This window comes from Rhipicephalus microplus, chromosome 6, assembly GCF_043290135.1.
Source record: "Rhipicephalus microplus isolate Deutch F79 chromosome 6, USDA_Rmic, whole genome shotgun sequence".
Classification (NCBI taxonomy): domain Eukaryota; kingdom Metazoa; phylum Arthropoda; class Arachnida; order Ixodida; family Ixodidae; genus Rhipicephalus; species Rhipicephalus microplus.
Genome location: NC_134705.1, coordinates 66,156,606 through 66,168,825, shown reverse-complemented (window position 1 = coordinate 66,168,825; position 12,220 = coordinate 66,156,606). Strand labels below are relative to the sequence as shown.

The 12,220-nt window shown below is 43.3% G+C and overlaps 1 protein-coding gene across 7 annotated transcripts in view; it reads left to right on the top strand.

The window, feature by feature from the left end:
• The window catches only part of LOC119167612 (AB hydrolase superfamily protein YfhM), a 58,568-nt gene that overhangs the window by 19,047 nt on the left and 27,301 nt on the right, over window positions 1–12,220 (top strand). For 6 of the 7 annotated variants that reach the window (XR_012884151.1, XR_012884152.1, XM_037419117.2 and 3 more), the window contains exons 2-3: window positions 7,613–7,699; window positions 11,092–11,317. Coding sequence is in view for 5 of the 7 variants with exons in the window: in XM_037419117.2 (XP_037275014.2) it covers window positions 7,644–7,699; window positions 11,092–11,317 (282 nt within the window). In the remaining 2 variants the exon portion in view is untranslated. Of the gene's footprint in view, window positions 1–7,612; window positions 7,700–11,072; window positions 11,318–12,220 lie in introns of all 7 variants that reach the window. The other variant, XM_075866034.1, reaches the window with a different exon arrangement.

Below are 12,220 nucleotides of genomic sequence, written 5' to 3'. Positions count from 1 at the left end.
TGGCGCATGTAGGTGCGCCGCTACCGACAACGAATTTCGTCAGTGTAGCCAATCAACACATGCCGAGATTTGACGCCCCTTCGGTGCACTTTGAGGGTCCATTATCTCCATGGACGACAGCAGCAATCGCCAACGACCGTTTAGGAAGCAACACCTGGACGCCACCTTCAGCGAGCATGAGAGCAGGGGTCTTTGCACAGCTCTAAGCCACGACTTCTGCACCATGCAGGCCTTCCTTGCGATTATCCTGCCGTGGTTATCAACCTGCTCAGCTGGCTTGGCGCATGTAGGTGCGCTGCTACCAACAACGAATCTCGTCAGTGTAGCCAATCAACACATGCCGAGTTTTGACGCCCATTCGGTGCACTTTGAGGGTTCATTATCCCCTTGGACGACAGCAGCAATCGCCAACGACTGTTTAAGAAGCAACACCTGGACGCCACCTTCAGTGGGCATGAGAGCAGGGGTCTTTGCACAGCTCTAAGCCACGACTTCTGCACCATGCAGGCCTTCCTTGCGATTATCCTGCCGTGGTTATCAACCTGCTCAGCTGGCTTGGCGCATGTAGGTGCGCCGCTACCGACAACGAATCTCGTCAGTGTAGCCAATCAACACATGCCGAGTTTTGACGCCCCTTTGGTGCACTTTAAGGGTCCATTATCCCCTTGGACGACAGCAGCAATCGCCAACGACTGTTTAAGAAGTAACACCTGGACGCCACCTTCAGTGGGCACGAGAGCAGGGGTCTTTGCACAGCTCTAAGCCACGACTTCTGCACCATGCAGGCCTCCCTTGAGATTATCCTGCCGTGGTTATCAACCTGCTAAGCTGGCTTGGCGCATGTAGGTGCGCCGCTACCGACAACGAATCTCGTCAGTGTAGCCAATCAACACATGCCGAGTTTTGACGCTCCTTCGGTGCACTTTGAGGGTCCATTATCTCCATGGACGACAGCAGCAATCGCCAACGACCGTTTAGGAAGCAACACCTGGACGCCACCTTCAGTGGGCACGAGAGCAGGGGTCTTTGCACAGCTCTAAGCCACGACTTCTGCACCATGCAGGCCTCCCTTGAGATTATCCTGCCGTGGTTATCAACCTGCTCAGCTGGCTTGGCGCATGTAGGTGCGCTGCTACCGACAACGAATTTCGTCAGTGTAGCCAATCAACACATGCCCAGATTTGACGCCCCTTCGGTGCACTTTGAGGGTCCATTATCTCCATGGACGACAGCAGCAATCGCCAACGACCGTTTAGGAAGCAACACCTGGACGCCACCTTCAGCGGGCATGAGAGCAGGGGTCTTTGCACAGCTCTAAGCCACGACTTCTGCACCATGCAGGCCTTCCTTGCGATTATCGTGCCGTGGTTATCAACCTGCTCAGCTGGCTTGGCGCATGTAGGTGCGCCGCTACCGACAACGAATCTCGTCAGTGTAGCCAATCAACACATGCCGAGTTTTGACGCCCCTTTGGTGCACTTTAAGGGTCCATTATCCCCTTGGACGACAGCAGCAATTGCCAACGACTGTTTAAGAAGTAACACCTGGACGCCACCTTCAGTGGGCACGAGAGCAGGGGTCTTTGCACAGCTCTAAGCCACGACTTCTGCACCATGCAGGCCTCCCTTGAGATTATCCTGCCGTGGTTATCAACCTGCTCAGCTGGCTTGGCGCATGTAGGTGCGCCGCTACCGACCACGAATCTCGTCAGTGTAGCCAATCAACACATGCCGAGTTTTGACGCCCCTTTGGTGCACTTTAAGGGTCCATTATCCCCTTGGACGAAAGCAGCAATCGCCAACGACTGTTTAAGAAGTAACACCTGGACGCCACCTTCAGTGGGCACGAGAGCAGGGGTCTTTGCACAGCTCTAAGCCACGACTTCTGCACCATGCAGGCCTCCCTTGAGATTATCCTGCCGTGGTTATCAACCTGCTCAGCTGGCTTGGCGCATGTAGGTGCGCCGCTACCGACAACGAATCTCGTCAGTGTAGCCAATCAACACATGCCGAGCTTTGACGCCCCTTCGGTGCACTTTGAGGGTCCATTATCCCCATCGACGACAACAGCAGCAATCGCCACTGATTGCTGTTGTCGCCACCGATTGCTGTATATCTAGTGGTTAGTTCACCAGGTATTACGGTTAGGCAGCTAACGCCACCAAGCCGTGATACTTGGTGAATTAACCACTAGATTTTTCTTTTTTTTTCTTTGAATAGTGAGGTTGAAGACTGGTACTTTGCATTGAATGGTTTAATTTTCACTCGTGCCTTGACTTTAGCCACCAATCAGATAACCTTCTTGTAGTTAATTCTACCCGCTTAAGGTCTATTTTGCCCTCCCTGTCCCTAAACACCAGTGCTTTGCAAAACTCTGCGCAATCATCCTTAACTATAGGGTGAAGCCCTTTACAGAACATTATCAAGTGTTCGGCAGTTTATTCTTCCTCTCCACACGCACTGCATACTGTGTCTACCCCTTCGTATTTCTCCCGATATGTCTTAGTTCACAACACTCCCGTCCTGGCCTCAAACAGTAGAGAACTACCCCGAGTATTATCATACATCCTTTCCTTGGCAATTTCCTACTTAAAGTTCGATAGATCTCTAGTGCGGACTTCTTAGTCATGCCAATTCTCCATATATCGTTCTCTGCTTCCCTCACCTTTTTCTTGACCAATAATTCTTTTTGGTTTTGCCCCCTGCTGTTTTTTAAGTATTTACCAGAAAATTTTCTGGTTCGCTTCCTCCATTTTGTATCGACATTCTTCATGTACAAGTAGCTGAATACCTTCCTAGCCCAACGCTCCTCTCCCGTTTTTTTATACGCTTCTCAAATTTTATCTTGCTGCTAGCTTTCCTGCCCTCAAATGATGTCCATCCCATATCACCTTGTACTCCCTGATTTGGTGTATTCCCGTGAGCTCCTAAGGCAAGCCTACCCATTCCGCGTTGCTTAATTTCTAATCTTGCTTGAACTTCTGATCTCATGCGCAAGACCGCATTGCCGAACGTCACACCAATAACCATGACCCCTTTCCATATTCCTCTCACAACATCATACCTATTGGAGTTACACAGTGCCCTGTTTTTCATCACCGCTCTTTTCCTGTTACCCTTAGTCATCGCGTATATTTCGTGTACCCTTAGGTACTCGGTCCCAATGCTTATCCATACGCCCATATTTGTATTTATCTGTTATCTCTAACGTGACCTCTATCTTTAACGTATTCTCACTACCTGCATTATTATTTAAAATCATGACTGATTTTCCCTTACTGAATCTGAAATCTAACCTATCTCCCTTATTACCGCAGATGTCAATCAATCTCTGCAAATCTTCCTTGTTGTCGGCCATTGGCCCTATATCATCTGCGTACATCAATGCTGATAGTGCCTGCTCAATGAGTTTTCCTTGTTTGACGCAAGAGAAGTTGAAGTCCAGTCCACTTCCCTCTAATTTGGCCTCTAGTTGCTATAGGTACTTCATGAATAACAAGGATGACAGAGGACACCCCTGCCTAAGCCCCCGTTTTACCTCTGAAGGCTTGGATACCTGTTTTTTCCACTTTAAAACTGCCTTGTTACCTTTATAGATATCTTTTAAAAGATTAGTGATTCCATCTTCCACACCTAGTGTGTCCAGTATTGCCCACAAGTCCTCTTGAACCACACTATCATACGCTCTCTTCATATCCGAAAATGCTAGCCACAGAGGCTTGTGTTCCTTTTCTGCTATTTAGATGCACCGCGTCAGTGAGAACAGAACGTCTTCCAACCTCCTTTATTTTCTAAACCCATTCTGCAGTTCCCCCAGCACCCCCTCATCCTCTATCCACGCCTGCAGTCTTTCCTTTATAATCTGCATCGCCAGCCTGTAGACCACTGATGTCACTGTTATAGGACGGTTGTTGTTTATGTCAGCTTTGTCCCCTTTTCCTTTATAGATCATGCTCATCCTGCTAAGCTTCCATCCATCGGGGACTTCACCCTCGATTATTATTTTGCTCACTGCCTCTCTCAAAGCCTGCTTAGACTCCCGACTTAATGTCTTTATCAGCATAAATGTAATGCCACCTGGGCCTGTTGATGTACTACTGGGAACCCTCTTCTCAGCCCTTTCCCTCTCTCGTTGTGAAAATGGAGACATTGCGCCACTTGATTCATCTTTGTCTATTGTGGTGCATAAAGCACTTTGTTGATATTTTTCTGTCACCCTTGTTCTTATGTATTCAATAGCTTCGTCCCCTTCTAGCCTAGCACCTTGAGCTGTAGTTATAAACCTCTTCTCTAAACAATTTTCACGTGTACCGTTGTGATCTGACATAGCGTAGGGGAGGCGGCGTTCTTCTAGTGGTCTCAAAAGACATTCCTTCTTTCTGTATTCATATTAACACTGAACTAGAGCTAGTCTGGGCTATAGTAGCCATCGGATACTATAAGATAATATTAGGTTATGCTATTGTTCTTCGTCTTCTCCTTCAGCATTTGTCGATGAACTTCACGACGCAAATAATATAGTTTGCTCACTATTTCCATCACATTCTCTGTTGGTGCTCGAAGTTTTTAACTTTATTAGTATAATATGGAACGGAAACGTACCCTACTCATTACCGTCTTTGCCACAACCGAGTGAATTCATTAACCTATGTTCAATGTTTTCCCTCACACAAGTAGTACCTCTACCGACTACGGCAACTACTAGCAGTGTTAGCATTCCTGATCTCATTTTAACAAATCGAACAGACTTTGTTACCGCTATAACCTGTGCACCTATCAGTGATCATTCATTGCTTTCATTTTCATTCAATGCACTCTGTCCTATTAGAGATAAAAAAGAAAACGACACGCGACAATAAAAAAGCATACTTTGACAGGATTAACTGTGAGCTAGCAACTTTTCTACACACAATTTTAAGCAGTTCTGATATCAGTTCAGTGCAGTCTAACTGAGGTATGTTTGCAGCTGAAGTTTACTGACTAACCAATAAGTATATTTCTTGCCATACCATCACAACTAACGCGCGTGCGCCATCACACAACGCTTACATCAAACGCTTATCTAACCGAAGGAAACGTTTTTATAGTGCATCAAAATATTTACTTACTAACCACCCACGCTGGGCTTCCTTTAAATCTGCATCAGCAATCTACATATCCGCTCTGAAATCCGCTAAATACAACTTCCTTACTGAAGCGTTGCCGTCTATGTCACTAAGTAATGCAAAGAAATATTTGCGAGTTATTACCCCCTATTCGACAACCATATTTTTTGATTGACTCATCTGGTAACGAAATTAGTGAAGTTCATTGCGCTGCTGTTCTTAACGATTCTTTTATCCAAGACTTCTTCGTATATAACCGTAATTAATTATTTACCTAGCGCGACTTTATACAATTATTCACCCATGTCTTCCGTCATTATTGAAACTCTCGGAGTTTTACGCCTCATTCAATAACCTATAAATAATTCATCTCCTCATTATAATGGTATTAACAATAATTTTTAAAATGTACTGGCGCCTACAGTTCCGTATTACTTACTAAAACTTTCCAACAGCCACTACATACTTCTACTTTTCCTTGTCAATGAAAAATTGGGAAAGTCTTTCCACTCCATAAAAGTGGTAATAAACACTCATCGAACAATTATCGTCTCATTTTTTTAACCAGTATTTGTTGTGAGATGCTTGAGCATATAAAATTTACATAGTGAACGTTTTAGAATATACTTCGTTTTTCACGTCAGCACAACATGCCTTCCGTAAAACATATTCATGTGAAACACAGCTAATATCATTCACTCATCACTTACATCAGATCTTTGATAGAACATTCCATGCTGACTGTATTTTTCTAGATTATTCAAACGCTTTCGACAACGTTTTTCATAGACTGCTACTTTACAAACTACACCAACTAAATCGGGACGATAACCTATTAATGTGGATTGAATGCTTTCTCACTAACAGATCACAATTAGTTGCTGCAAACGGCCATAATTCTCCTTTTCGGGAAGTTCATTCTGGCGTTCCGCATGGGTCCATTTAGGCCACCTGCTGTTCCTCATCTATATTTATGAAGTATCATCAGTTGTATTATCTAACATTCATCTATTTGCTGACGACTGTGTTATTTTTTGAGAAATCACCAGCGATAATGATATTATTACATTGCAGTCTGACCTTAACTCTATATCTGGTGTGAAAAATGGTGTGAAAAATGGCTAATGGACGTGAACTATAAAAAAGTGTCAAATCATGCGTATATCAATAACTTACACTACTTCACCTTTTTACTATCTTAATAACATTCATTTGGATTCTGTTTACTGTTATAAGTATCTTGGAGTTCACATAAAAACTAACCTTCACTGGTCACCTCATATTAAACACATTATTAACAATGATCACTGCATGCTTGGCTATTCACGACGTAACGTTTCTAACGCTCCACATGGTTTAAAACTGCTGCTTTATAAATACGCTCTAAACTGTATTATGCTAAACCCGTGTGGGACCCCGCCTTTAATAGTCTGGTAACCTCCATGAACTTGTTCAGAATAACGCCGTTCGTTTTATATTGTCCACTTATAGCAGAACCGCGAGCATTGCAATCATAAAAACAGCTTTGCACTCCTTTTCTTAGCATCTCGCAGAAAAGTCTCTCGTTTAACAAGATATACCATCATCCCGTCTTGCATGACCAACTACTACTTCGCTTACAGCACATATCCTGCCGCATTGACCACCGTCACAAAGTAGGCATGCCCCGCCGCGGTGGTCTAGTGACTAAGATACTCGGCTGCTGACCCGCAGGTCGCGGGTTCGAATCCCGGCAGTGGCGGCTGCATTTCCGATGGAGGCGGAAATGTTGTAGGCCCGTGTGCTCAAACTTGGGTGCACGTTAAAAAACCCCAGGTGGTCAAAATTTCCGGAGTCCTCCATTTCGGCGTCTCTCATAATCATTTGGTGGTTTTGGGACGTTAAACCCCACATGTCAATCAATCAACAAAGTAGGCATCCATTATTGCAAAACAAAAACGTTCTTCAATTCATTTTTGCCTTGCATATCAAAGGAGTGGAACAGACGTCTCGCTGACATTGTTGCTATTAGCCATAACAACTTCTTCCGTAATTCATTAGCTGACATTGTGTAATCAGTTTTTGTTTGTTGCCATAGCTAACATTTTATTATTAGGTTTGGTGTTGTATTACCTAACATGTATTACTATACAGTATATTACCAGACATTGTACTTTTAAGAGATTTATTTGAATGATCTGACCATATTCACTGCTTTTTGTTCATTTAAATCTTTTATTGTAAATAAGCCACCCCCCCCCCCTCTGTAATGCCATTTAGCCCTGAGGGTAAAACAAATAAATCAACAAAAATAAACAACATCTCGCATTACCTACCGCCATCTAGTGAACACTCCAAGAACTAAACTAGAAGTGGCTACCTACTACTATTACTACAGACTACATACCTCAAGAGATGCACAGACCCACGCTTTTGGGAGCTACGCCTCTAAAATAATAAACACATGATAATTAGGAAAGGGGTATTTAATTCATTGTAACCGAGTAAACTACTGCGTTGTCATTTCAGTATCTGTCCATCAAACGGCAAGACCTGCCTGATGGGAGCGTCGGCTACAACTCCCTCGGCATACATAAAACAGCTGATAAGTGCAGCGTAAGTAATTATCAACTCTATGAGTACCTTTTTATTTCTGTGAACCATAAAAACTGAACCGAGGTTATTACTCTCTAGTCCCCTTCCTTCTCGCCCGATGAAAAACTACGGCGCCAGTTTTAAATACAATTTTTTGATGTAAACATAGGCATCGTTATAAGGGTGTTAACTAAATTTGAAGTTCTCTTATTAAACCCAGTCATGAGCACCAAACTACTCTTGAAGGGAATTGCACGGCGGAAATCTATTCTCGAAGGAAATTGCACTGCGGAAATCAGTGTGATCAGTATTACAGTTCACGAACACTCGTCTTAACTAAGGCGCAATAGCCGACTACGTCGGGTCATAAGCACTACGCAAACTAACTTCATACACCCATGCGGCAACAAAAACTCAAGAGTCCCTTTCAGTATGCACATCGCTTACAGCTGAATCTAAATCGGCTGTCTCAAAGACTAATTTCTCGAGAACTTAAGCTCTTAAAGTATTATGGGTACCTGGTCAATTTGCAGGCTCCCTATCTCGAGCAGCATTGAATGGGCCAATAGTTTTTTTTTTCCTTCCGGTAGCAGCCAATATGCCTGCGGTAATGTATAGTTAACTTTTTCTCCATGTAGATGCCAAAGAATCAATCAAATTATGCACAAAATTTACACATTAACAATTTCATTGCAAAACGGAGTGGTGTCCTACTTGAGTACTGGAAGTCATGCCAATTAGATTACGATGTCATCTGCCTCCATTGAATATATATTCACACAGGGTTGGTCGGGCGACACCTCCCTTTCAAACCTAAATTTAGAAATTGAACGAATAGATCACTGTTTTTTGTCATGTCGCTGTTACAGATTGTTAAGAAAACGACTGATCGTAATCCCGATTGCTAGCCTACAGATGACCTTTGCAATAAAAATTTGTTGCCTCGGACATAGGTTTCAGCCAAAAGAACGCCTTTGATGCTTTGGCAGTTGCCTTCCTGAAACACAATGAATGCGACTTTTATTCCTACTTGTATATGTATTATTATTATAGCATTTGTGTGCAAACTCAAAACATATAATCTTATTTTCTATGGCATTACTGTGATTTATATTCACGATATAGACAATAGTGTCTGGTCGGAATTGTAACAACAATTATTGCGTTCTTTCTGATGGTAGGTGCTCTTTTTCTTCTATTTATTAAGATTACTTGTTACCAGAAAGGCCTGCGCATAATAATTTCTTGGCTAATCTCCCTTTGTGGGTACGAGCCATGGTTTAGATATCATCATCATCATCATCATCATCATCATCACCATCACAGTGTTCTTTGAAAAGCAAACTAGTTTTGGGTAAGGCAAGTTCAGTTTTATAATGTGTAAATTCGTCATTTTTATTGCGATAGGAAATATATGGACACTCTCGGCTGTATTTTGCCGCCGGCGTCAGCGTCACTCACCGTATCTATATATATATATATATATAAGTATCTATATATATTAAAACGCTAGAAAGAAAAAAGCCTCAGCTTTGCCTCAAAGGCGAAGCAATGAATGCGATGACAACGAATTGGAAGCTCACGCGCCGAATAGCAAACAGATAGAAACGTGCCCCGCGCTTCTCACGCACAAATGAGCACGAAACGTACTAACGGGTACAAATGAACGCGAATAAGCGGTGAGTTGTTACCTCGCAGAGTCTGAAAAGCGCGCTGTTTTCAGAAACGGAGACTGTACAACAAGTGCAGTGACCTTTGTGCGCCCCGTAAATGCAACAGAATTGTTCCGGCGAAGCCCATAGGCCAGCCAAGACGTACGATCCTCCCTACTGCAAAATAAAGGCGTGCGATCGCAGTACACACCCTTATTCTCTACGCGGGGCAAAGTACACGTCGGAGATGAGTGCGAGCCACTGCGTCGAAACTATGTGAAGACACGCGCTCAATCTGCCATCTTGCTCCACCATCTTGCCATCTTTCCTGTTTTCAGCACGAAAGATAGCACGAGGATGGCTTCCTCTTCGTCGTTAATACAACGAACAGAAAGCGTGCACATGGAAGTTGAGTACCCTCACATTAGAGGAGTATTTCACGGGAGACGAACATTACGAGCGATCACAAGAATATAATACGAGCTATCCACAACAGTTCTCTGTAGAAATGATTGTAAGGAAAAATGGGTGGTTTAGCGAAGCACTTGAAGAAACTGGGCACTTCAAAAATCTGAGGTTCTCGGCAAGCATGCTAAATGATGGGGATTGTGGAAAAGTAGTTGATGGAGTATTTCAGAAACGCATAAAGTGCTCTTTACCAAATTCGAGTGTGTTCTGTGGCTGTTCTGGTTTGGCTGTTGTGCTTTAATGCACCTTGAAATTTTTATATACGCACTAGGCAATAAAATATTCTGAAGGCACGTGTTTGATTGAAAGAAGGCGCTTAGTTACAATGAATAGGAGCAGAAAGAGAGAGATGAAGCGGAAAAATACAACAACTCAAAAACTTCAGGCGAGGCACAGACGGAGAGAAAGACACTACTGCTGGTGCCGTGCCCTTATTCTTTAGCATTGTCGCATTTCGTGCTTTAGGTTTATAAGAAGCATTTGTACCAAATACTTCATCTTTCGGTCTCGCCTTCGCCTAAATATGAAACGCTAAGAGGCAGCAAGGCACTGCTTCTAAACTGTTATCAAGGCACATGTGGACAGTTATTCTGTAGTGATACAAATCTGGGGGTTTATGGGTGCAGATGTAAAGAGGCGGAATATTGGGTGCATTAAGCCTTTGATCAGCAAGTCAGACGTAGGAGTCTAAAAATAGATAATGTATTTCTAGGTACTGCATGCTCCCTCCGCTATGATGTAGAGTTCGGTATAGCCAAGCAGCAGGTTTTTTACTCATTTTGTGTGTTTCTCGCAGACATGTTGTATTTGCCACACTAAATATACGCGCAACCGCGACTACGACTTTCTTGAGCCAATCGCCGTACATTTCTGCTTGCAACAGGATACTCTCTTTACATCTCCATGTCTATCCAAGAAAGCAAGAAAGTACACAGCACCTGGTTTTTCTTGACACTTCGTCTGTTGATTCGTTTGTTTCTCTTGTGTGCTCATGAGAAAAAAATTATGCTAAGAGACCATCATTGTAATTTTTTTCTTCACATCGTACAGTACAAAAAAAAGGAAACTGCACTCGATGTTCTCATGCCATTCTTGCCTTCATCGCTTCCTCTCATTGTGTGTCAACATCAAGCCTCCGTTTAAGCGTATGCAGTCTTAAACATAAATTCTATTAGGTACATAGTGTCTGTTGATGTGATTTTAGGCGTTCCGCTTACCTATTCAATAATATACGGTTTCTTGGCGTAGAGAGAATGCTTTTTACGCCATCCCAGTCATATTTTTTTCTGACAGATATGCTTTACGGGATCGTCGGCGCGCTTTAACAAGGATGGTGAATCCTATTATCGGCAAAGCACTATTTCTCACACTTGGCACAAGCATGTGGATATGGATGCAAGCCTATGTGAAACTTCAGGTCGCAATTCACGGTGAAAAAGTTTTGAAGCCACTCAATCGCACCATACCGAACGACTTTTACAGTGAGTCCTTCGGACGACACGAGTATTCAGAACAAATGGTATGTAATCTGTCATCTCGTAACGTACAGTTCCTCTTTTCAGAATACCAGTTGTGCGTCCATGCCATGTGCACGGTTTCATTCATGATCCTTGATGTTGAGATCCAGTGCGTCGTAATGAAGTTGTGTCGGTGGTACGTTCAAATAACGCTATCGTCATAATTACCAACTTAAAAAGGCCGCTAGCCTAACGCTAAGCACGGGAAAATGATAAAATCTACAGGAAAGCACACGTAAGAATTGCAGCAGCCAGGAAATGCAGCAAAATTAAAACTCCTCTGAGAGCGCACAATTACATATTTCGCGAGAAAGGCCAACCAAGGTAATCAATTAACTAACCACAGGAGTGACGCAAAATGTGCATTATGTCGACACGCTTGCTTATTTCGTTTTCACAAAATGCACTTTTTTCCGCTAGAATTGCTACCTATGTTATGGCTCGCTATAAGCCGCTAATAAATCGCTTTATGGCCGGGACTCATGCACTCAGAACCCACCAAAACTCCGAACAAGCAAGTCACCAAAAGCGCGCCGAATTGAGAGACGGCTTTCTAGCATTCAAGGGGAACGTACTACTCAATATGTACTGGATCGCTATCGGTCGTTATAGTTCTGTCTAATCAGACTGTATGCATGACTCGAGTGGTGGTGTATATTCTAAGACCTCACGCGAGTGCCAGAAATCAGGCAGATGTTACGTGCAGCGTCTAAGAAGAGAAAAGGTGTCTCATTCGCATATTTCGAAAACTAACGACTTTGATTCACGGTATCGTTATAGCGCGAGTCTTCCGTTGCCCATGGAATAAAGTCTCCGAATAAGAATATTGGTTTCTTTGATGAGTGCAGTGCGCGCGGTGAGTGGCTTGAAAAAGTGTGCGACACAAAAAATAAGAAGACAATGAG